Here is a 27,500-nt window from a genome sequence, read left to right as displayed (position 1 = left end):
GCCATAGTACATCAACTATAGTTCTTACACAGTCATCGCTTTTCGTGTTCAGGTTGAAAAATGTTTTTCGCTGGTCTCATCCAGTTTGACATATCATGATATTTGTGGTCCACACTGGTTACTACGCAATTATTCAACTCAAGCATCGGAGCGATATAAACTTAAAGCTGAGTGTTTATTTTTAGATAGATAGATAGATAGATAGATAGATAGATAGATAGATAGATAGATAGATAGATAGATAGATAGATAGATAGATAGATAGAGAGATAGATAGATTATTGATCAAAGCATGGCAGCCATAAAACTATTGCGAGTGCGGATGGTATTGAAACGTCGTGTGGTAAAGGCACGCTTATTCCTTAAATTAACCTCGCTTATGTTCTTGAAAGGAAATAAGCTATACAGCTTGTGCGAAGGATTGCATATAATAGAATTAAAAAGCTTATCACTTAAGAGCTCGCAGCACTTGTGCAAAGGGAGTAACCCGGTTATGGAAAGGGCCTCATCATATGAGCAACCTGGATAAATAATACGCAATGCTCGCCTTTGTCATCCCTCAAGATCGAATGAAAGGTATTGCGGGAGGCGATGATGATAAACAGGGCATACGTATTCAGTAACAGGCCTTATACATATCAAGTAGAAAAGCAGAAGTTCTTTCGACTTATCATGTGATCGCTCTACCTGGCGAAGAAAATAAAGGCGCTTGTTTACTTTCTTTATGATCTCAGATGTGTGGTTATTCCACGTAAGATCTTAGCATATTTCACGCACTGTAAATCTTGACCATTAACCTTAACTAGAGCAAAGTTCCTCCTAAAACGACTGAATTTTATACGTAGTTCCTTGCACTACAGTTGAAACTTGTCAGCAGAGGTTTGTGTCGCAAGTTCATCAACAGCTTGCTGTATTTCACTGGCCTCCGACCTCATAACTATGCAAAGTCATTTGGATATGGTATATTCTGCCAAAACGTTGATTATCACGCATTCTGGCGTGAATGCTTGTCCCTTGGGTACAGCTGAGAATATTATTGGTTGAGCAATGATATAAAGCTCAAACCAACACCTCTTTCACGAGTCAGTGCAAGAAAGTCAAAGACACGGAGTTTGTTCGAATCGGTCACAAATCAACCCGACTATAAAGGATGGCAGAACGTGTGGAGGCAGTGGTGAATCGTCCGGCAGACCAAGCCCCGGAGGCAGCTGCTCAAGCACCAGGTGTAGCCGAATTAAGTAATTCAGAACCAATTTCTTTGTTTTATTACATAAATTTGTAGTAATTGTAGTGATTTGCGGCTAGTCCGGTACATGTGCTAGTCTGAGAAGTTTGGAATAATGTCTTCTATTCGTTCATGAAGGTCTGTGAGTTGGTACTCTAGTGTTGAGTTAATACGGAAAGTGAATTTATCTTATGCGATGTCTTGAATAAACTCACTTGGTATGTTAGCAAAAGGTCAATATAGATTATGCGAAGTTTTAATTTAACTCGCATATTGTGTCAGCGAGGAAAGCGGCGAAGTCTTGAATTAACTCACATGTTGTCTCGGTGAGGAAGGTGAATCTATGCGCAGTTTTGAATTAACTCACTTGTTGTGTCAGTGAGGAAGGTGAATTTATGAAAGTTTTGAATTCGCTCACTTGTGTCAGTGAGGAAAGTGAATTTACGTGAAATTTTCAGAATTAACTCGTTTGTTGTGTCAGTGAGGAAAGTGAATTTATGCGAAATTTTCAGAATTAACTCACTTGTTGTGTCAGTGAGGAAAGTGAATTTATGAGAACTTTTGAATCAGCTCACTTGTTGTGTCGGTGAGGGACGGGAATTGAGGCGAAGTTTTGAGTCAACTCACTTGTTGTGTCAGTGAGGAAAGTGAATTTGTGCGCTTGACTCACTTGTTGCCTTGTCAGTGAGTGAGATGTGAACATGAGTTCAGTCTGCCAAGAGGCAATTCTGTGCAGAGTAGTGAATTAATTCTCTTGTTGAGCAAGTGAGGAAAGTGGTTTATACGTAGTAACGAATTACCCGACTTGTTTTGTCAGTGAGAAATCATAGTAGGCGACGCACGTAACGATGAATTTACTTGTAAATAACTGATATGTCGAGCGTGAGCTACGGCCCGTGAGGAAAGGTGCCGAGTTTATACAGCAAAAAAAAAAAAAAAAAAAAAAAAAAGGAGAGAGGGGAGATCAAAGAATGCTGAGGCTATTTCATAATGAATACCCCTAAAAGGAAGTTATTCATTTGTGTTGGCAGGTTGATAATCTCCAAATATTAAAGGAGAAAATCTCGAATTTAGAAGCTTTACAGAAGGACAATGTAGAGAGCGTTATTAAGAAGATAATGCTTTATATCAATTCACATGAATCTGCTTTTTCGAAAGACCAGGCGCTGGAGCAGGTTCTTAACCTGAAGATTGTGTCAAAAGAGACGAATCACGAGAAGGCGTCTTTTTGCTCAGCTGTTTTACAATCCCTGAAAGATAAGATCCACGTACCCTTCGACCAGTTGCGCTCCCATACCTAATCGACAATTAACTGAGGCAGAATAATACACTATTTCTGAAATAGTGGAATCATCGACGTATTTCCAAATGTCTGTGCCCGGGATGTTGAGGTCGTTTATTCATAATAAACAACCAGGGACCAGGTTTTGTCCCCTGTGGAACCCCTGATGGGTTGCCCCCCCCCCCCCCCCCCTCCCCCTCCACTCTTACTAACAGTCCTGGCTTAGCTTTACACGCTGGCAACGACGGGACAGGAAGTCCACTATCCAGTTAAATATTTCGCCGGGGAGATTGTAATAAACGAGCTTCTGAATTAGGATATGGTGATCGATAAGGTCAAAGGCCTTGCGGAAGTCGAACAGGACAGTTCTGACAGTTGCTCCATTCCCATCAGTAGCATTAAGCCACGTGTGGACCATGCTTATTAGTGCTTGTGTTGTACTGGAACCTGGCACAGTCCCAAACTGCCGTACATCCACTTTTGCCACCTTAGAGAGTAGAGGAGTCAAGGATATTGGGAGGAGATGTTTGTTTACATCATGTATTGGTTTCTGCTTTGGAACAGGAACGATGATGTCAGCGTCCTTCCAAGACTGAGGCAACCGTGCTTCTTTAAAAGAACAGTTCAGGATGTCAGAAACAGGCAGTGCTAATAAATTTGCATTCTGTTTGAGAAGCTAGCCGGGAATTCCGTCTGAACAGGTGGCCTTAATAATAATAATAATAATAATAATAATAATAATAATAATAATAATAATAATAATATTATTATTATTATTATTATTATTAAAACTTTATTAGGGATGACAGATAAAGACATCACCTTTTTTCCAATCTGGCCCTTCTAAGTAAATAAAGCTCTAAATATATTTACAATTATATATTAAAATATATATAATAACAATAAACTGATTCAGTAGAGATATTAAAACTAGGTAAATAGAAATTAAGTTGACAATTAGTTAATATAGTCTCTCTATACTGAGTTATGTAGCAGTTTCCAATCGCTGTTGAAAAAGGTGCTTGCACTTGGTATTAGAAACTTTTGATGACGTAATGAGGTGGAGATGACCTGGGATTGAATTCCAAATGGTCGGCGCCCTTAGTTGGATATGTCCTTTCCCTTAGTTGGATATAAGGCTGTTAGCTTTTTAAAAACAGAAGTATCTTGGTCAGAATTAGTTGAGCTACTCGATGTAAGGGGGACGAAAGCTCCCATAGGAGCCAAAAACTCCTGTTTGATTGTTTTAGCAATATCTATCGTGCTTGTGGGGGAATCTACCTGGCCGCATTCAATATGTTGGTAGAGAGTAGCTGGATTAGCGCCTCTTGTAGCTGCATCCAACATACCGCTGAGCTTCTTAACGTCACGCCTCCATGCTGCCGGCTTACAGACCTTTAAATGTTCGACCTTGAGATTATAGAACTTTGCACGGAATGCTTTCCTGTCGCGATTAACGCGATTCGAATTCCTAAGGGCACAGTACAGCTTCCGGTCGCCTTGAGCAAGAGCCTTTTGGCGGCGGTGAATGAGACCCTTCAATTGTTGGTTGAACCAGGGCGGCTCATTAGTTTGTACCGACTTGGAATTTACAGGAAGGAGAATATCCATTCCGATCTTAACTATGGTCTCCAGCATTTCCACTTTACCCTCGCAGGAGTCTTTACAATGGACGAGTGACTTAACGTCTATTTCTTCGAGATATGTACGCATAGCCATACGCTTTGTAGGCCGTAAGTCCCTCGATTGCATAGTGGCCTGGCCGTTGAGAACGCACGAGTGGCTAGACTTCCACAGAGAAATGATCGGATAAACCGAAAGTAGGGAGCTGGATCGGAGGGGCATAGAGCTCCTTCAAATTTGTTAACACCGGATCTAAAGTGTTTCTGACCCAAGTTGGAAAGGTAATTTGCTTAGAGCTGCTTTTTTCTCTGTATTGCAAATTTTTGCATATCTTTAGAAGTTTTGATAATGTTACATGATTCCTGGAGGACCTATGTCTAGAACAGAAACGAGAGGAGAGCGAAAGAGAACGACAACGACAAAACAGAATACTAGTAACTGCTCATACTTCGTGGAAGAGGTTACTCCACAAATTCTTTCCTTGCGCAGTAAACCGTTTGTTATTTTTACGAATGCGTTATTTAAATTGGATGCGCATTTTTAAAAGGTGGTTTAATCGGTTCTTCCTTTGTTCAGCAATAAAAATCGAGTTTTTATTGTCAACTGGAACTAAATAAAAATGATCTGTTCTCTTTAGGACATAAAGAAAAGTTGATTTGTTGGTTTGTTTCACTCTAAAATGCGAGCGAACGAGTGCTTTTAATCCGTTTGCCCAACAGCTTTTCGTTCTGCCTCGACAGTGACAAGGAAAAAATTTCCTTATAGTATAAACACGCAATCGGAACGAGTTCTCGTAAAATTAGGAGGAAATCTCACGTGCTTGTGTTTTCAGAAGTTTGTTTAAACCACCTACACGTTATTTAAGTGTTGGAGCGGATCTTGTTTGAGGATCGTCCTTTCTTGGTTGCATTGCCGTATTTTGCCGTTCCTTGTTCCAAGTCAAGTTGGCGTGTTTCAATGAAATACATCAAAATGTGAATGATCTCGTTTTCAGAGGTAAAGTGGAATAAAGTACACCAGTAAAACTTTTCTTTGACCTTGAAGTTTTTTTAATGGCTTCTAATTTTAGCGTGATTCCTATTCGCAGGCTATTGACAGTTGACTCTGAAATGGCTTTTTTTTTTCTTTTTTCCATTCGCTTGCTGAGGGTGGGCTTGTTTTCTCTTAAAAATCAGGTGGCTCAAGAAAACTTCATTGCCAACCTGGTGAATTCCAAAGTAAATTTAACACGAAAAACCAATACCGTACCCATCGCTTTGTGATTCATGCGATATCGGTTTTTAGAGTAAAATCTACCGTGGAATTCACTAGTTAGGCAATGAATTTTTCTATAGAAGAAAGCATAGAAAGTTATTAGTTAATTATTAAAGCAGCAACCGGAAACATCAAAACTCGGACTATTCGAAACCTTTTATTTTCACTAACCCTACAGGCAGTAAGAATAATTAACCAGGGAGCTCCGCTTTAAGGCTTGGCTAAATCTATTTACTAAACAAATCCATGGATGTGGTGTGGGTAGTCCTGTCAACCCTGTTGTGGTCAACTTTTGTATGAAGGAAATCGAAGAAACAGCGATCGATTCAACTTCTGTCCCGCCGAAAGTTTGGGAGCGTTATGTAGACGATAGTTTCTGCATTATTAAAAAGGAAGCAGTCTTCTCCTTCCACAATTCATTGAATTCTATCGACCCGCATATTTCTTTCACCATCGAACATGAATCCAATAACCAGTTGTCATATGTTCTTCAAGTGGGCTGACCCAAAGAACCAACAAAACGTTTCGATCCTTCCCTACATTAAAGGTATTACTGAGCCAATCACGCGAATCCTTAAGAGTCATGAGATTCAAGTCACCAACAAACCAATTAAAACTCTCCAATAGGAATTCCCTGCCCCCAAGTTTCGACCTCCTAAAGAGGATCAATGCAATTCTGTTTACAAAATACTGTGCGCATCCTGTCCATGGAATTACATTGGTGATATAAAAAGATCATTCAGCACCAGGAAAAAAGAACATATTAGGAATTTAAAACAATGAGCTAAAGGTTCAAACGTTACAAAACATGCATGGACGTCTGATCATGTAATTGACTTTGATAACTCTACGATTATTGACAAAGGAAACAATCGCATTAGGAAGACACTTGAGTCATGGCATACGGACAAAACTGTTGAGGCGGACAACAGTTCATACCCACTCCCCAGACAATACAACATTCTTTTAAACAAACACTAATCTTAGCGCTTTTAGCACTCCTCCGAACACTCTTTCTACATATTTTTTCGACAGAACACTTGACAAACCTTTTAAAAGATGGCTGCATGTTAATTAATGGGGATCCTTGCTTGAAATCAGCAAAATTGTATTGTATCCTCTGCTTTCGTCACTCTAGTTGAGGTTATCTAGCCATTTTCCCGTATTTTGCTTATCAGTGCAATAACAATTGGGCACAGTTATAACATTGATTTCTACTTTGCTTCTTTCAACAATTTCAGATTGCATCTCACCTTTAGGAATGGAAAGTGGAATTATTTATGATGACCAGATCAGTGCTTCCTCCCAGATGGACGACAACAGTGCTGCAAGCCGAGCAAGACTCGACATGAAGAAGGATGGAGTCAAGCAAGGAGGGTGGGTAGCACTTCAGAATGATCTCAGCCAATGGTTACAGGTGGATCTTGGCAGTTATACCACGATAACTCGGTTGGCAACTCAGGGAAGAGATGAATATGACATGTGGGTGACCAAGTACACTCTACAATACAGTTACGATGGAGTGACTTATCTTATTTACAAACAAAGAGGGACGCGTTCAAAAAAGGTAAGCCATGTTCCCTACATACATACATACATACATACATACATACATACATACATACATACATACATACATACATACATACATACATACATACATACATACATACATACATAACGTTATTTAGTAAAGCAGGTCAAAAGGAAAGAAGCACTTGAATTTTACAGCTGATGTGGACCTACTGTAATAAAATTAACAATACATACATATGGTAGTGTATTATACTTCAGATAGGTAAGATAAATAATCGCTAAAAATAATTTAAGCATAAATATGTATCAATGATAATAGAAGTCTGAATGCTTATTTTAAACTACAGAGCTGTATTTTCCAAAAGTGATATTCATAACAGTATGTTTTAACTGCTTCAGTCGATTTTTAAAGCCTGTTGGTTTAGAAAAAGATCTTACACTATCAGACAGGAAATTCCAGGCCATTGCAGCCCTGTTTACAAAGGAATTACGACCGAGCTCAGTGTTTGGTCTATTAACTAAAATATTTAAAGATTTCCTAAGATTATAGCTCTTATACCTCCTAACAACTAATGAATTTATTTCCTCTAAACCTAAATTATAAAAAGCCTTATGAGTAATAATTAAAATACGAAATTTATAAAAATATTTAAGAGGCATCCACCCCACTCTTGCTAAGATATCTTCATCAGTCATGCCCTTCGGCAACTTATGAATTAGTCTAGCAGCTCTGATATGTATCAATTCTAATTTTTAAATTTGGAGCCAGAGCCCCAAACCACAACCCCCTAGAGGACACTTGGAATTACAGTCTTAAAATACAGAGTTTCTAACAAAGATTTGGGTAGAAAACTTACACGTCTCAGCATTTTGACTTTGGTATTGAATGACACACAAATTGATTTAATATATGCTGAGACCAAGACAGTTTGCCATCGATGGTACCTCCGAGACACACAGTAGAGGATATGTCCCGAATAAAATCCTCACCCAACTTCAGAGGTTTCAAAGGACCAATGAAGGGACCAATGCTCAAAATCATTGCATTAGATTTACCCTCGTGAATAATCAGTCTATTCTTAAGGCACCAGGTATACACCTGGTTAAGAACCTCTTGTAAAACAAGAACAATCTCATCAACAGTGTCACCAGTTACATAAATTGTTGTATTGTCCGCATTAAAAACAAATTGCGATTTTGAGACGGCAATATCACATTATATTGACGGCTAGTTGGGAGAAAATATATTCCGTATTGGGCGGAGTCGCGAAGCGACGGAGCCCAATACGGAATATATTTTCTTCCAACGCCGTCAATATAATGTGGTATTGCCGTCTCAAAATCGCAATTAGTTTTGTATCGCGATCCATTATTTATAAGGAGAAATAAAACTGTAAACTAATCAACCCGCGCCTGATCGAATTTGCAATTCTTTCTACCTGCAAAACGTATTTGTTTGCGTACGTCAGCAATCCAATTCAGTGCAACGACGTCAATTTCAACATTAAAACCAATCACAGGCCGCAAAAGTGAGACGGCAATACCACGAAATATTGACGGCTCGCGCATAGGCAAAACTATAAGAAGATCGCAATACACATATATAACTCCCCTCTGTCAACATGATCTGGTAAGTCATTAACATAAGTTGCAAACAGTCTGGGGTCATTAACATAAGTTGCAAACAGTCTGGGGTCTTATAAAGTCCCTTGGGGTACTCCAACTTTAACAGGCCATCTTATGCCATTAAGTTGAGTCCTTTGTACACGGTTGGAGAGGTAATCATTCAATTCCACATACTACCCGTAACTCCAGTTCCTTTAAGTTTTCAACAAGGATAGTGTGATTTACACAATCGAAAGCCTTGAGAAATCAATGAATAAGACTCCAACCTTGCGACCTCCATCCAAAGCTTCTCTCTAAGCCTCAGTAAGATGTAGAAGAAGACTTTCCGTTGAATAACCTTTTCTAAAGCCCCATTGTTTATTAGTTAGAATACTATTAGATAAAATATGATCATCAAAGGGCTTACATACAACCCTCTCAAGCAGTTTTCCTGGGACACTAAGCACAGATATTGGTCTATAATTATTAGGATCCAATTTATTCCCTTTTTAAAAAGAGCAGTAACTATGGATTCCTTCCACTGCTGGGGGAATCTACAACAATGCATGCTCTTTTTAAAAACCTCAAACAACCCTTATATCACAGAATCCTGAGCTAATCTAAGATCTTTAGGTGAAATTTGATCAGGGCCCACCGACTTATTTGGCTGAAGGGATTTGAGAACATCATTTTTGATCTCTCATCCCATGAAATAGGAAAAAATTCAATAGTCAGAGTAACCCTGTTAATAAAACAAGTAGTGTCAAAGGGGATAGGGTCTAAGTTCCTTGTAAGATTAATAGCAGTATCTAAAAACGAATTGTTCAATTAATCTGCTTTTTGCTCTTCATCAGTTATTATATTGCCATCTGTGTCTTGTAGTGGGCCAGTTTTTGTATTTATGCTCTTACCAAGGATTTGGTTTGATATTTTCCAAAAGTCTTTAGGAGTGGATGCGTTATCTGCTAGCTTAATCTAATATTGGGCTTCAGCTTTCCTTAACGTCTTTTTGACACTATTTCTTTTAATCTTGTACAGGCCCCATAGAGTATTATCATCAGGCTTTGCTTATACTGCTTTCAAATACTTGTATCGTCGATTCATAGCCTTTCTGATTCCTCTGTCAATCCAAGAAAGTGATTTATTTCTAATCTTAACTTTCCTTCTTTTTATGTGAGAATTCACAATTTCTTTAAACATAGTCTCCCATAAATGAACACTGTCCTCATTTCTTCAACAGCATTAACAATATGCCATGGGGCCTCCTCTAAGTCATTTTGTTATGTCCATTGACTTATAATTATTAACAGTGATTATCTTGGGCTTACGTTTGTTCATCTTATTAGAAAAAAATGCGTTTGTAAAATGGTGATCAGAAATCCCCAAGTTCAAAGAACCAGCTAAGATATTAGATGTTCGATGATTGGGGCTAACAATAATAAGGTCAATTAACGCCTTAGAGTTAGCCGTGACTCGTGTTGGTCACTCAATAAGATTTGAGTATCCAAGGCTGCCAAGTATGCTCTTCAGCCTTTTACCAGCCTGGGATGAGACCTGGGCTGAATGGGAATCACTTGTCAAATTAGAGTTGAAGTCACCAAGCAATATAACATTCTTCCTTTTAATCCAAATCCTGTCCAACAGGCCATGTATAGGGAATTAAAGAAGGTAGTAGGTTTGGGGGGCGATATAAACTGCCAATTAGGGTTTAGTGGGAACGAATTGTTAGATTTAACCACACTGCCTCCAGTTCTTGGTCTATGTTCCATTTCAGGTCCTCATAAACATTCAGACCCTCACGAAAATATAGCACCACACCTCCTCCTTTAGATCCTAACCTATCACGCCTTGCTAGGTCGTAGTCTGTTACTTTAATTACATTGTTGGATATGTCATCTGTTAAATGAGTGTCAGTAATTCCCAGTAAATCAAATTTGACTTCTCTAAGTAAAAGGTGCATGTCAGCTAATTTAGCAAAAAGACCGTTAACATTTATGTGCCCAATTTTCAGGTTCCTATTCAGTTCACAAAGTAGACCTAAGCATTTTGTACACATCAATTTCAGATTCTTGGCAATTGGCACGTGCAGGCATTTCAGAGGCAGTGGTTTGTAAATTTGTTAAACAGGCATTAGATTGTAGGTTTGTGAGGCAAACAAGACAGTTCCACTGCAATTGGGAAGTATTCATCATATCGATGTATGTTTTGGCGTTCACCTTACCACATTTAATGTGGCACCACAGCGAACTCGCTCACATTCAACTGCGCGATGGTTACGAGCAACGGCCTTCCCACAAACAGAGCGGTTCAATTGGTTGGTCCAGGATTGAGGGCAATATCCCCACTTGTAATAATGTTCTGTATTTGGAAGGAGGCATCAGCTTTTGGATAATAGCTTACTTTAAAACTGAAGTACCTCTTCCTTCTTCCTGAGAGATTTCCAAGATGGCGTCCTTCGTAGCAATAAGCAGCTACTGAAAAATCATAATTCTCACTGCACAATGCGGGTTTCTGTAGACCATACGATGCAGTTACACTGCCGTTACCCCAAGAGCCAGAAAGAGACCAATGCGGCTAAAAACTAGTAAATAAAGTGAGAAAGAAGCCAAACTTCGGAGAGTTCAGTGAGACACGCCTGTCCATCAGGACCTTGACCTTGACCTTCCTTGAACCTGGACAGTTTATTCATCTCGTCACACTAGATTGCAAATAGAATCTTGCTCATTGAGAAACAGAAAAAAAAGAAAGTATTATTGCAGTTTTTACATGATTCATTAAATTTTAGGAACTAGAGGGGAAATGAACTCTTTAATATCATTAGAGAACACGGGGTGCTCTGCGGTGCTGTGTGGTGCGGTGCGGAGCGGGAGCGGACGCACTAAAGTTTGCTCCGTTGCAATCTGAAAAAAATTGAGACCAATTATTGTTGTTATCATGTCCAACGTTACTATAAAGTCGTTAAAAAAGAAACACTCTTAAAGAGGAAATTGCTGGCTCGAGGAAGAATTTTGATAGTTTTCAACAGTCTGTCAAGACAAGTGAGCTACAAGGAGCCAATAATTTGTCGGCCATACTTGTTCGCGATCGGTGGACGCCGAGACATCGACCCATTTGGAGTTATATGGCAAGTCGTATGATTTGCTTATCAAATTCCAAGAGGAAGCAAGAAGAAAGTTTAACCAGCTCTGGTCCCGCCTCAATGAACTGGCTGCCAAGGTGGAAGAAATGTCAAGCAATCTCGATCAGTTTCTAAGCTACAGTTATCAGTATAACATTAAGATTCTTGGTTTTTCTGAAACTGATACCAACGAATCAGCTTCTACAACAACTGATTTATGCCTAAAGTTGTCAAAGCTGCAGAAGTGGAAATTTCATGCTATGACATTGATATTGCCCATCAAGTTCCCAAAAGAAATGCAACTTTTTCTCCGAGACCAATAGTATGCAAATTTACAAGAACGATTATCAAAGAACATGCCATGAACAAACGGAATGATGCTTGCAAACTCACAGCAACTTCTGTTGGTATTCCAGCTGACTGCTGTCTTGAACACGTGAGGTTATTCGACCATCCCACTCCCCAAATCCATCGACTTCTTGTAGATGATGCCAAGAAATTTCAAAATCGGAATGGTTGCATATTTTGTTGTTTATTTGCGTTAAACCGACGACTTTTGTCCATTTTTATTCCAGTCTCGTGCTGATTTAGAGAACTTTCAGCAACGACAAGGCCTTCCTTTGAACTAAGTAACTCTTATAATTATTTTTAGCTTACATTTTTTGATGTTTCTATAATGTCTGGTGACTCGAATTTATTATCTGCCCTTCCCTTTAATCGCTTACATGATAGCTTGTTTAATTTAGGGCTACCGCAAAACACTGACCCCCTACTGATCCCCCGTACTGACCCCCTCTAAATTGACTGGAAATAATAATATATATATTACTTTAAACGGCAAGTTAATCGGCTCACCTTCGAATTTCATGATGGCGGAAGGATGGTCGATCTGCTTCTTGCCATCGTTTCAATTCCTTATATAATTTCTCTTTTCCAATAAACGAGTATTAAACGAGGCAACCGAAGCATTATCACCTGTTTTGCAGTCCGCTTCCACGAAAAAAAAAAACAAAAAACAAAAACAAAAAAAAAAACAGAAGACAAAGGTTTTTCTCTAGAAAATGTATTGAGAGAACTCGTCCCAACAAAAAGATACCGAAAGTTGTTGTGTTTTTAACTTAGTAGTGCCAGGTCGCGTTCGACCATTCCGCAACATGCTTTTCCCTTGTAAAAATGTGAGTGAAAGCGATCATTAGGGATACTTTATCAAGGTATAAAACTTATAAGGATCTACAAGGTAACTAGTTTTAAATATGTTTATATCTTCAAATGCTAAATAGTTTTGAGAATTTTAAAGCTTTGTGGCACGAAGCAAATCGACCATCCTTCCGCCATTTTGAAATTCGAAGGTGAGCCGATTAACAAATAATTTCTACATTATCGTAAATAGCTCTTCGTGTATCATTATATTTCTTATTATTATTTCCAATCAATTTAGAGGGGGTCAGTCCGTTGACCGAGGGTCAGTGTTTTGTCGTAGCCCTTTATTTTAGTACTTTACGAAATGTCCAATGGTCTTGTAAATTATGACGGGTTCGTTTCGAATCACTATTAGTTTATGCTTTGTTTATGCTTTTGACCGGCCTGAGTTCGGCAATATGCTTTTCAGTTAACTCGATCCCGACTCAAATTTTGAATCTCGTTTTCCTTGTAGTAACTATGTCACTGAAAAAGAACTAAATAATCAAATTAGTATTGCAAATAACGTGGATGTATATTAAGAGCGCTTGACTGTAAATGGCCGTTTTTATGCTAGAGACGTTAAAATCGTCAAGACGCATTTAACGTCTGAAACGTTAAAGTCGTCTGCTATAAAAAAGGGACGCATTAAAGTAGACGAGCTAACAGAAAAAAAAAAAACTTTTTTCTGAAAAAGACTGGGTTCTATCCTCGGAAGACACTGGAGACGAGGAAACTCGGCGCCAAATAAACTTGAAGCGCGCGAGTATACGAACAAAATAAACATGGCGGAATTACAATTTCTTAAGTCCATTACTCGACGTCGCCAAGAAAGGCAAGATATTGAAATACAAATGTTTTAAAGAAGAAAAAATCAATCGAGAAAGCGACTTTTGCAGGATATGGACGAAGAACTAGATGTGGCTCAGGCACTTGGCTTGTGTGCCGTAGCTATAAAGAGACCAAGGAAAAGACAAAGTGTGGATGAAGAAAGGAGTTCCTCGTTCTTTGCGCCCCCTTCAAATTCTTCTTAGACGTTAAAGTCGTCTCGAGACGACTTTAACGTCTCACACGACTTTAACGTCTCTAGCATAAGAACGGCCAATATCGCCTACAGTCAAGAAACATAGAAAAATCATTCTCAGATATATTTTTGTATCCGGCTGATCACCATTGTAACTGCTCCCTACTATTAGATCATTTTATAATAAACAACTTGTAGAAAATCACTAAAAACTTGTTATTTTGATGTGGTGTTTGAATATTATGATTTCGGCAAAGATCAGACGGTCATGTTTTGGCACAGGTGCCCCGAGCTCAGTGTGAGCATGGCCGACAAAAATATAAGGATTTGTATGAGAATCCCGATAAAAAGCTTAAGAAGATAATTATATTAAAAAAAAATCAATTAAGAAGCCTAACCTTATTGCCATCGTGGATAGTTTCCTTCCTGTGTGGTTATTTTCCAGAGCCGACACGATTTGAGCCATTTCACAATTTTGCGGTTGTCAACGGTTATAATAAAATCCCAAGGCTGGAGACTAAATTCGCAGGTGCCACTAATTTGAGTGAAATATTCCTGGATAAAATATTCCCACGGTCACAATTTCACATCATAATCAATTGACAACGGTTGAACTTTCATCTCAACTCACCATTAACGCAATAGCAGTCCTGCGAACAACGTCAGGCGGTGAATATTGCAGCAAAACAGCATACAAAGGCGGTGTTTTAGCACCATAGTGTAATATTCCTCCCTAGGTATTGTTATACATGAGATGTAAATGAGGTGTGGGGAAAGACGCTCTGGCCTGGGAAGAGCCCAGAGACAGGCGAAAATGAAGATACATGATACCTCCCTACTTACTAGAGGGAGGGAGGGTGGGAGGACAAAACATGACTACCCGCGTTCACGGCCTCAACTTGAATGACAGGGTGTGGCACAAAACACTCCGTTATATAATAAATTATTACAATCCCAAGGGAGTTAATTACCAATGCAAATCTGAGTTTCCATAGTGGCTACGGCTTCGACCGTTGATAACAAACTGACCCTTACCGGGGTGGTGGACCGTAGTTTGTCAACCATAAAATTTCTTTATTCCCCTGGGTCTACTGACATATGGGGCACCGTTTGTAAAAATAAAAATATATTTAGAACAAATTTGTGACAATTTCACCTTATTTAGAAATAATTAAAATTGCCAGAAAATTTATTTATAAATAGGACGCAAAACTTGTCGCATGATATGTAAATAATTATTTTAGGCACATCTTGATTTATAAATAATTTTAATCGCGAAATGAATTATATATAAAAAATGAATTACACAATTTGAATTATTTATAAATCAGTCTGTCTCTAAAATATTTATTTACATATCATAAAGTTAGACAAACCAGTTGTAAATTTATTATTTATAAACAATAAATTCCACCTCTCTAGTAAATCCATTATTTACAAATAATGAAGTTTACCTAGAATAAAAAGCCATTATTTCTAAATAACAATTTATGGTTTACATATCATGAAATTACATCACCGCGTGTCCATTATTTACAATCCATTATTTACAAATAATGAGGTTATCCTATGTGCTGGCAAATCCAGTATTTATAAATAATAAAGTTGACCCGGAGGGTACATCTAGTATTTATAAATAATGAACTCTCATCTCGCCGAGTGTAAATTTATTATTTGCAAAAAGCGCGCCAAAACAGCGGGAGTTCTTAGCTTCCGAGACGAGTCCGGTTGTGGCTGAACAAGACCTTACGCGCCCCCTTTCCGAGACCGTTTCTCGGGCCATCAGCGAGTCAATAAGTGCTTTTATTGCCCAGGAAGCATCTAGATTGAACTTCAGTCTTTTTAGATCACATTGAATGCCTGATTACGTCTAATTATGGCGTTTTCTCAGAGTTCTCAGAATTCCCCATTAAACCAACATGTGCAGCTGACGGGAAATTCAACGCCGACATCAACGATTCAACAATCGAATCAACAGTTACGTTCTATTGAAAGAAACCTTTGTAAGGAAGAGACTACAGATCATTTAATTTCTCTCCAAATTTATTCTGCCGCACCTTTGAGCGCATATCTTCTGCTTTGGAAAATAAAAAAACCCAAAATACTTTTCATCGTTTTGACCCTCCTTACAAACCTTTGAATTTCTCTCCAGCTTGCCCTGATTACCCATGATGCACTCAGGAGCTTGAACTCGTCTATCCATATTGAACCTTTAGGGCTGAGGATTTTCCCCTGTGGGCATCGATCCCCGCGATACTAGTGTTGACAAAGTTCAAACACATTCGCGAAGCCGGAAAGCATTGAAAGATGCGAGAATGAAAGCCGTAGTAAACAAACTTTTGCGCATTCATGCCGCTTTTATTAGTTAATAGGATTTTGTACGTAGTAGGCTTTTCGCGATCGTAAGTGCATTTATCAAGCCTTCAAGGAATTAACATTAATTACGCAAATAAAATTTGTTCCCGTAGTTAATCAAGCGCATTTTTTTTTATTCCCCTGGGTCTCCCGACATGACTGTATTGACTCAAGCCTTCAAGGAATATATATTGACATACAAATAAACTTTGTTCGCGCAGGATATTGTGCTACGAATATTTTGTGGCTGGACTTACCGAAGCCAGAGAAATTTAATTATTAACATCTGACAGAAAACACTCATAGACCAAAACATTTTATAGACCACTTTCATAAATAGAAACACTTTTACATTCTTTTGTATTTATGTTAATTAGACCTACTGCCCTCATTTTGAAACAAATATTCTTTTGAAACTTGCTCGTCGTAGCGAGGCTAGAAAGTCTTATTAGCATTAAAACAAAAGAATATTTTATTTGGCCGCCATTATGAAAGAGGTCCATTTGCATGATTAATGTAAATTCCTTATAGGCTTGATAAATACAGTTACGATCGCCAACAGACTACTACGTACACAATCCTATAAACTAAAAAAAAGCGGCATGAATGCGGAAAAGTTTGTTTACTACGGCTTTCATACTCGCATCTTTTAATGCTTTCCGGCTTCGCGAATGTGTTTGAACTTTGTCAACACGAAGGGGGCGTGACTTTGATTGGACTACTGAGTCAATGCAGTCATACCAGTAGACCCAGAGGAATAAAGAAATTTTGCGGTTGACAAACTACGGTCGGCCACCCCGGTAAGGGTCAGTTTGTTATCAACGGTCGAAGCCGTGGCCACTATGGTGCTAAAGCACTGCCTTTGTATGCTGTTTAGTCGCGATATCCACCGCCTGACGTTGCTCGCAGGACTGCTATTGCATTGATAATGGGTTGAATTGAAAGTTCAATCTTTGTCAATTGATTCTGATGTGAAATTGTGACCGCGGGAATATTTCATCCAGGAATATTTGACTCAAATTGGTGGCACCTGAAGAATTTAGTCTCCAGCCTTTGAAATTTTGAAAAGGCTCAAATCGTGTCGAATCTGGAAAATAACCGCACAGGAAGAAAGCTATCCACGATGGCAATAAGGTTAGGCTTTTTAATTGAAATGTTTTTCATATAATTATCTTCTTAAGCTTTTTATCGGGATTCTCATACATTTATTTATATTTTTTGTCGGCCATGCTCACACTGAGCTTGGGGCGCCTGTGGTTTTGGTTGCAATTGGCATTTACATTTGACGCTCTCAAAACTCCACGTTTAGTTTACCCCAAAATTTTATTTCACAGAATCACAGAAGAGACATTACTTATTCCAACGGTTATAGTCTTGATTGCCAAAGCAATGCACCAGGTTCAACATTTTGCGCTTGAAGCTAGCCAGATTGGACCTTGACAAAATACATTGCAAAGTAGTTAATTTCATAAATTTTGCCACAAATTCTAGTTTTTGCCAAATTTAAATTACATAACGGTAAATAGCGTGCGAAAACCTTTACTAAGTTAAAATAAATTTATTGTGTATGTTAACGTATTTTCTTTTCCTAGCGATTAGCCGAAAATAGATATACTTTTTTGGGTAGTTTACCTGCTCAAAGAGCGCTGAGGGTAGAAACGTCGCTCCAAGGGAAAATATTTATTGTAGTAAGAACTAAAAATCATATTTTTGGAATACGTTACCGAAGCCCTTTATTGTGACAAAGTTTAAGAAATTTCGATTTTTCTATGTTGCATGACTGTAGTTTGCTTAAAAATCTCGATAAACTTAAATTGATTATGATGATGATTATGGAAACACCACCTTCCGTTATTGGCTAAATGATGCCACTTGAAGGTCGGATATCTAAACCAGGTGGAGGAGTCGGTCGGTTTTTATTTACAAAATGGTCTTGACTATAAACGTCATTCGCAATGTACGTTCTCCGACCCTGAGAGAGTTGAAATAGTCGTACCTCGAGGGAAAACATGACTATAGGCTCTGTCTACAGATCGCCTAATTATCACGTAACTGCTTTTTTAGATAAGTTTGATGATATTCTTTCCATTGTTTCGACAGACAACAAGTGCCTTTTTTCACAGCCTGTTTTACCAATCATATCTCATCCCACTCGCCCGACCACCCATTCTACAACATTAATTGACAACATATTTACCAATCATCTCTCAAGACATGTCTTCAACGGTATTGTTCTGATTGATTTATAGGACCATTTTCCGATCTATGCTCATCTTTATGATGAAGTTTTGCCGCACCAAAGCGAGAAGAAACTTTTTTAAGCGCTCGTTTAAAAAAGACAATTTAAACAAATTCAATGAATCTCTTACGCTCACTGATTGGTCAAAACACAGATGACCCTAATGAAATACCCCAGGCAATCTGACGCCTCCTTCCCGATAAAATGCATCAAAGGCAAACATATGAACAAGTGTTGGTGTCTGGTTGACCCCAGCCATGTCGAAATCTATAAATCGGAAAAATAGCCTTTGTAAAACTTTAATCAAATCACCCAGTAGCCTCGTAAAATACAATACCAGACGTATACAAATAAACTCAACCACTTAATTCGCATGGCCAAACGCTCCTACAGATAATAAGTATGATAATGCTAGAAAAGACCTGCTAAATTGCTAAATGAAGTGATTAATAAGCAAACGAGCAAGCCCTCATTGCCTTCATCCTTTAAATGCGTGAAGGACAGTCAATCACCGATGGCAAGGTGATTGCTGACAGATTTTGTAAATGTTCTACTTTTATTGGCCCAAGCCTTCCAAGTGCTAGTATACCAGCAGTTAATTTTAATATTTGTTCATTCCTCATTGATAAGAAATAAAGATCCCATTACTCTAAGGCCAACTACTACAATAGAACTTAAAAATATTTCTAAAACGTTAGCTTCTGGGAAAGCCCTTGGATATGACAAAATTCCAATGCGTGTGATGAAATTAAAGCTCGGTTTACACTACAGAAAGTTTTTGGCACGGTTCGTGTGAAATTGGCACGGGTGCCAAAAAAGAGCTCAGCAGACTTTGTTTACACTAAACCATGTTTACCGTACCAAAAATACCGTACCAAAATTTTTCGGCCCACGTAACTTCTGTTGGAGACATGCGCAGTTCAATTATAATCAAGAACGTCCGCGTGATTTTGGTGGGGAATGACCCGCCATCTTGAAATGTACGCAAAAAAACCGCTAGCCAATATGAATTAAGGCTCAACCTTGGCCCGTTAAAGTGTTTACACTACTTGTTCTATCCGAACCTTACCGCTTTTCTCAGCACCCGTACCTCGCCGAAGGTCCCAGCACGGGTAAAAAGTTTGGTTCGGCACGGACAGGTTGCAAATTTTATCCGAGCCGAACCTTTTTTTTTTTTGGAACCTGTGCCAATTTCACCCGAGCCGCGCCAAAAATTTTCTGTGATGTAAACCGGGCTTAAAAGCTCTTTTTACTTAATTTCGTCACCTTTAGCGAATATTATTAATCGGTCACTAAAAAAAGCCATTTTCCCAGACAAACTGAAAAAATACAAAAGGGGGGATCCTTGTATTTTTGTGAATTACAAACCTATTTCTCTGTTATCAACTCTTTCGAATTTTGTTGAAAGAGTTATGTACATATATGTTATTTACCCGCTGGGAGGTCTGTGTAAGGAAAAACTGTGCCGGAGGTCATGAGTACGCCCCAAGGCCGCAGACCGAGGGCACAGGTTTTCCCTATATTGACCGACCTAAGCCGGTGAATGACATATTTATTTTTTATGCTTTTTTTTTTTCTGAAAATGAACATGCCAAACTGGTTTGCAAAATGTCTTTCTACGCGCTCTACGTCGCACTGTCACAGTTGAAATTTAACTTTTGTAGTAACTGTAAAAAGCGCTCCGTTCACATAACTTTAAGAAAAATGATAGATTAACGATAAAACAGAACTTCAAATATCTCTTGGTGCAATAAATAAAATAAAAAAACAAACAGTTACATTTTATAGCAAGTACAGAGAAATTAAATGAGCTAAACAAACTAAACTGTGACGTTTGAAAAATTCTTGCAAAGTAGCGAATGTATTAACGTGCTTTGTTTTGTTGAAAATGAAATCACACTTTCATATTCGGTTTCAACGAATGTTCTTGTTCTCCGTTAAGTCCTTCACAAATCAGTGCAAAGCTTAGAAAAGTTAACAAGAAAAACTTGTAGACTGACGTTAGTTCATTCAAACTCCACATCGTTGCGATTTGTTTGTTTGACTATTTCAACTACGCATCCGTATTTTCTAAAATGAAGCAAAGTAGAACTCAAAAGAAAATAACGGACGTCAACCGAAAAACTGAGCTTAAAAGACTGTTCTGCAGTGAGTCGTTTTAGTTAAACGGCAAGAAGAAAGAAGAACAGCAACGCGAATAACCACAGCGTTGCGATGTGTATGTTTGACAATTTTGCGACGAATCCGTATCCGTATATTCTTAAATGAAGCAGAATAGAACGAGATTAGAAGAGAGAACTCTAAAGAAAATAAAGGATGGAAACCAAAAAACTGAGCTCAAAGGACTCCTCTGCAGTGTAAGTTGTTTTAAAATGAACGGCTTGTCAAGAGATCAAAAAAACCAACAACTCGAAAAATGGCAAAGCACAGGATTTAGGATTGTGGACCGCTGAGAAGCTGGAGGAAAAAAATAAAATCGGTTAATATAGTTAAAAATATATACTCCTTAATTGTCAATTTGGTTTTCGGAAAAAAAAACTATACTTCTCTTGTATCTATTCAGCTTATTAACAAAATTTCACCTGCAATTGGTCCACATAAGACCACTGCAGGGTTTTTCTGGATCTCTCTAAATCATTTGATACCATTGACCATCAAATCCTATTTGGCAAGTTGGAACATGATGGTATTCGTGGTCTGGCCAACAATTCGTTCAATTTAATTCTACATATTCCTCTATTAGCCTGCAAACTCAGACAAATACGATGCGTTCGCAGGCTATTCCTCTATAAGCAGACTCTTAAATGTGGTGTCCCTCAATGTTCCATTTTAGGTCCACTATTTTTCATATTATATATCAACGATCTGCCCCAAGCTTCTCAATTAACTCAGCCCTTACTTTTTGCTGATGGCACCAATATTTTTTATTCACATTCAGACCCAAAAGGGGTACAATCTGTATTAAATGACGAGCTGTGCAATTATGATGTGCGGTTCAGTGGAATGTAACAAGCTCTTAGTTAATATTAAAAATACAGAAATTATGTTATCTTTAAACCAAGACAGATAATAGCTAATCATGATTTTAACACTTTCTTTGGAATTCAGTTACTAAAACAAACAAATGTAACAAAATTTTTGGGTGTCTATCTTGATGAAGGTCTTACTTGGAAGCCTCACATAAGTTTTTCAAAGCAAATCGCAAAATCCGTTGGTATTATATTTAGATCTCGATTCTACCTTTCTTCATAAACCAAGCTAGCCTTGTACTATTTACTAATTTATTCTTACTTATTGTAATTCCACTTGGTCTTATACATATGTCTCCAATTTCAGTAGAATATTCTACTTGCAAAAAGCGTGCTGTGCAAGAAATAACAAATTCAGATTCGAGCGCATTCTGCTTCCGGCTCTATTTTCGAAATTAGGCAACTGCACATTTTTAAAATAAATTCATTTCAAATTTCTAAGTGCGTGTTTTATTATCACAATCAGTTATTGCCTTCGATTTTTAATTATTTTTTTTTGAAACAAGCCGCCAAGTGCACAAATGCGGCTACTAGAATACTCAACAATTATCGGCCACATTTCATTATTCGCACTTGCGACCCGTCTTGCAACCCAAGTAGCGTTAGGGCAGAGTGCCAGTTAATCTTATTTAATCCCAACTTTTTTTTTGGACTCCTCTTATTTCTCTTCCTCCTCACAATCGACTCTCAGTCGATCGTGAACCGCACTGCGGCTACTGATAGTGGCTTCGGTTCTCGCCGAGCTATTTCTCTGCCAAGATTGTTTTCTTGGTTAATTTACTGACTTAACACAGTGGTTTTGTGGTTGTTACATTCGAACATTAAGAGAAGTGAACTTTGCGGCTGAAACTGCTGCTTTTTTCAATGACCTACTGATCTGTTATATTTAGGTCTTTGATGGAAATCAAAATAGTGACTCAGTTGTCTACAACAAACTGAGTCCGTCAATCACAACACGCTCAGTGCGGGTATTGCCTTTAGAGTGGCACATTCATATATCATTGAGAATGGAACTATACGGCTGCCAAGGTAAACTGAAAGAATCTTGCAATTTTACTAATGTAGTTTAGAAATCTTAATTGGATTTAGTTTTTTTTGTGGATGCCTTTGTATGATCATTTTTATTCAGACCGATAAAGACAACTGCGTCGTCGTTATCATAATTAACATCGTCATCATTAGCAACTATCCTTTACTCAATTCTACCCATTCAATCTTTCACGATTTATCCAGCCATCCTCGTCAGCGAAACGTATGCTGGAGGTCAATTTTTATCTGTCTAGGGAATTAATACGCCCTGTTTGGGGGAACAAAGGAAATAAAGAAAAATAACCCGATACATTTTCATCCTTAAAAAAAAAAAAAACCTAAATCCTTGATTTAAACGTTCACAATTTTTGGAGCTTTTTCGCAGTCACTTCCAAAAAACAGGACCTTAGTCATTTTTGCACAAACCGACCATCTAAGGGATTAGAGGCACAGAACATAGCGGATTTTCACATCCTGGCTTCCTTTGTTAGAAATAAAAAGTCAAATTTAAGCTCTATCAATGAATTTACCTCGGCAAAAAATGTGCTTTTCACCAAACCTTCTACATTTGATTTTACGGCAACCCTTCATTATCATCTCAGAATTCTATTTTTTAAAAGATTGTTTTTAACAAGCCTGTTTAATTGCTAGCTTATAGCTGTAATTATTTTTTCCATCCACATTAATCCAGGGTGCATTGCGCCGCTTGGTATGGAGAGCCGAGCGATCACCGATTCCCAGATTACTGCATCCACAGAATGGGATGCCAATCACACTGCATCACACGCCAGACTTAATATTAAGCTGACAGGGAGCCTGAGAGGAGGCTGGTCAGCTAGGGTAATGGATTACAAGCAATGGCTGCAAGTGGATCTTATTGACTACACCATAGTAACACGTGTGGCAACTCAAGGGAGAAATGGACATGATCAGTGGCTGACAAAATTTAGGTTACTTTACAGTGACGACGGTGTTGTATTCCATCTATATAAAGAAAGAGGAGATACTTCACCTAAGGTAAACAATGCCGCTGTAAAGTACTTCATTCACTATTTCTTTAAGCCGAGTCTGCGAATAAGTAGTTTGGTCTAAATGTCTCTTCGGTTTCTCTTTTTCGGAATAGGTGTTTACTGGAAATGTTGACGTTGACTCAATTGTATACAACAATCTAAAGCAGCCAATCACCACGCGCTATGTGCGGATACAGCCAGTCGCTTGGAGGGCCGGAATATCATTAAGACTGGAAATCTACGGTTGTCCAGGTAGTGAACAGCTGTAGCGTAGCCTCAGAACAGTGAATTTCTTTCAGTTTTAGCAGTTCCTGACAACTTTGGACTCGCGGTCCCGAAATACAGTCACTTGGTGAACATGGATATGGATGGAAGTTAAATTTGCTAGCAACTAAGCATACGAAATAAACGTCTTGCTTTCTAAAGGAAATATCCGCAGTAAGAGCTGACCCTTGCCAAGGTTTTTCATACATCTCTTATTGAATAGTAACATTTTTTTCCTTTTGACTGTAGCATGTATTACACCCCTTGGGATGGAAAGTGAAGCGATCCATAATTTCCAGATAAGTGCATCATCGCAGATGGATGGAAAGCATTCTGCAGCGCATGCCAGGCTGTATTTCGAAGAGGATGGCACTGCAGCTGGAGGTTGGTCTGCTTTGTCAAATGACCTGAAGCAGTGGTTGCAAGTGGATCTTCGGACTTACTACCGAATAACAGGAGTAGCGACTCAGGGAAGAAATTCGCACCAAGAGTGGATAACCAAATACAAAATAGACTACAGCGATGATGGAGTAAAATTCAAGTATTATGTGGAACCGGGACAAATCTCAGCGAAGGTAGGACTGAGGAAAACCGTCCGGTAATTATGCTATAGAATAAGTCAGGGGCAGCCAATGATAATCTTTTGTCAAATATATGTTGGGGAGAGTCAAAAGTGCTCTAATAATTTCGGCTCTACGTTGCCAAACAGCTACAGATTTCTTTACTAAAACATCACCTAAAAGATTTGCAACCAGAGAAAAGTAGTCCCTTACGTTTTTTGCAAAGCTTGGCACTGTAAAATATCACCTAGCAGTTTCGAATGAGCAAATGGTTCGGTTGGAAGTTTTTAGAAGGTAACATGCATCTAGCAATTTCTGACATGAAGATATCATTCCTTAATTTTCGGAGACTTCAATTTTCAGCTAAGATATCAGAACAGATCAAAATTTTCTAAGTGATAAAAATACCTCTTTAGACAGTCTTTATATAATACAAGGAGCCTAGATCATGTCTCTCAAGGGCTTTTGGCTTAACTTACTCGTTGGGTGCCCTTGATAATTAACCAGACCAGAATTTTGATAACTCAACTGTATTAACCCTGAATGAGTTTTTGGAAAATCAAGGCAATGATGTGCAAATCATTGTTTATGAAAAATCGACGGTCGTATGACAATCGAGACTAAAATTAGACTTGATTACCAGCCACTTTTTTCGAGAAATGAGCCAGCGCTCACTCCCGAAATCATGGCTGGACGCGTGCGGTAGGCCATTGTTAATCTGCTCCAATCAGAAACTCGCCTGCACAAATCGGTCCGACATAAATTACATTTTTTGGTTGCGACGGTGTTCTTTGACCAGGCCTGTTCGAGCTTTACAATGCTTTCAAGTTAGGAGACATCCACGATTTCGACAACAGAAAGTGTTTCAGAAGCTGGTATCGTTTTCTACCGCCTGAATTCGGAAACTTCACTAATTTTCCAGTTGTCGCCAAGGTCAAAATACGGCGTTCAAATCCATTGCTATTGCAATTTCTTCTCAGACGTCGCTAATATAAGAGCAAGTAAAATTCCTCAAGATCGATTGGAATTACTAATGAGTTTATTGGTGGCAAAACGAGTGGGCCGATGAGGTCGACTGAGAGCTGAAGCAGCCAAAGATTTTGTTGATTATTCGCCGGTTGACATCAAACTCACATTGATCATTTAACCACAAACTCAAGCTCGTATCATCTGAAAACTACGTTTTACGCATTGTTATGTAACTACTCTTTTGTTAGAATCAATGTTTTGGATTGTCTGATGCTATTTTCCCGCACCTATTAACTTCGCAGAAATTATATTTGAATTTACGTCACAGACACAATCTATCGCTAACACGTCCAGCCGACTCTTCTCGGGGAGGTTACCCGAACTCGAGTGAGCGGTGGAAATCGACCTTAGACTAAAATGCGATACATTATCATCCATATAAATGTTAATTTTGAGCTGTTGTCAAACAAGAAAACACATAAAAAGCAAAAACGCGTAGAGCGGACCTAACAAAGACCCTGAAAAAACTCCAATGAAAACAACTGACAAGTCAGAAATGCTGTCGAAATCAATCAATCAATCAATCTATCTTTATTATTTATAATGCGCGCATTAACATATGAATATGATCACATGCGCGTAACAATAAGATAAATAAAACTATTAAACCATTACTATACATATATAACTAAAAATTAAATTAAAATATAAACCAAATCGGCTAACCCAATGCTGTACCTAATTCAAGCCCTTTTGTTAATAAAACGTTTTGTACCAGGTATTTTCATATGTAAATGTAATGCTACATTATAATGGAAATACAATACACAAAGAATCTTAACCCCGAGAGATTTCAGTCCGGTAAAATATTGAGTTAGCCGATTAGGTCTATCTTAAAACGTTGTCTTCGCTCAAGAAGGAAACTCTTTGACCAACGTAATACCCCTATATGATAGTCCATAAGCAGTCTGTTTGTCCTATAAAGGATGATGTATTGGGCCTCAAGCGCTTTACTAAGGGTTACGGAAAAAACTCCATCTGAACATTCAATAATATATAGATTTAGCCAAGCCTAAGAGTGGAGCTCCCAGGTTGTGTTTTCTTACTGGCTGTTTTGGGGTACTGAAAGTAAAAGGCTTTCGAATTGTCCGCGTTTTAGTGTCTTCGGTTACTTCTTAATTAAGGACGTTCGCGCCCAAATTGTTCCCACCTACAGATTTGTTTAAAACTTCACACGCAGAAAGGTACTAATCTCCTTTTGCAAAAAAGGAAAAAAAAACAAAAACACCAAACAAACAAACAAACAAACAAACAAACAAAAAACAAGCGGGGGGGGGGGGGGGTAACCGTTCTCGTTTTCGAGATAAGGTGCATTTTTAAAAGCTTGCTTTATTTTAAGACGATCTTAGCTTACGACCGTCAGCAAAAAGAAAAAATAAAAAAAAAATACAGTAGATCAGGTAAACGTACTCAGTTCAATATAACTAACATAACTAAATAAACTTTTGCTGCTGATGTCTTTGCCTGAGGTAAAATAGACCTTGACAAATGATACATATTAGTCTAAGAAAGGAAACTTTGGTCGCTCTATAGCATAAAAGGCAAAATAATTGTAACTTCTCACGTACTTCTACGGAAAGAAAAATGGGGACACCGAGCATTCAAGAGAGTAAAATTGCTGTGAAGTTCTCAAAGCGATTGTCTATTTGCACTGTCACGTCATTGCGTTACATTTCCGAGAAGAACTGGGTCCACAGCTACTCCATGATGCCACAAGCGATTATTTGCCCGAGGGAGGATCAAACCCTGGCTCGATGCCATGTTTGGGTACCTTCGTGGTGCGATGCATGACGTGTGCGTGATATGTGCAAAAAAATGAGCAGTAGCAATGTGCGCGAACGTCCTTAAATCATTTTATTCGCTTTCTCCTTTAGAAAAATTCATAGCCCAACTAGTAAATTTCATTTGAACAACCGATATCGCATGAATCACGAAGGGAAGTGAAATTTAGTTTGGAATTCATCTGTTAGGGAATGAGGTTTCCTTGAATCACATGAGTTTTGAAAGTTAACAAGCAAATCCTCAGCAAGCACACGGAAAAGAAAAAAAAAAGGCATTTCAGAGTCAACTGTCAAATGCTGCAAAAGCCACCAAATAGGCAGCCTGATTCTCAGACGGTCCAGGTCGCTCGCGTCACGC

At 38.4% G+C, this 27,500-nt stretch overlaps 1 protein-coding gene across 2 annotated transcripts in view; it reads left to right on the top strand.

Moving 5' to 3' along the window:
* LOC137974041 (uncharacterized) overlaps positions 1 to 27,500 on the top strand; it is a 145,569-nt gene that overhangs the window by 54,202 nt on the left and 63,867 nt on the right. For both annotated transcript variants that reach the window (XM_068820962.1, XM_068820961.1), the window contains exons 9-13: positions 6,626 to 6,951; positions 22,360 to 22,498; positions 23,190 to 23,515; positions 23,622 to 23,760; positions 24,022 to 24,347. In XM_068820962.1, coding sequence (XP_068677063.1) covers positions 6,626 to 6,951; positions 22,360 to 22,498; positions 23,190 to 23,515; positions 23,622 to 23,760; positions 24,022 to 24,347 — 1,256 coding nt within the window. The remainder of the gene's footprint in view (positions 1 to 6,625; positions 6,952 to 22,359; positions 22,499 to 23,189; positions 23,516 to 23,621; positions 23,761 to 24,021; positions 24,348 to 27,500) is intronic.

Source organism: Montipora foliosa, chromosome 10 (genome assembly GCF_036669935.1).
Source record: "Montipora foliosa isolate CH-2021 chromosome 10, ASM3666993v2, whole genome shotgun sequence".
In the NCBI taxonomy this organism is placed as follows: Eukaryota; Metazoa; Cnidaria; class Anthozoa; order Scleractinia; family Acroporidae; genus Montipora; species Montipora foliosa.
Note: the sequence above shows the minus strand (reverse complement) of the source record. Positions and strands in the feature narration are given on the sequence as shown.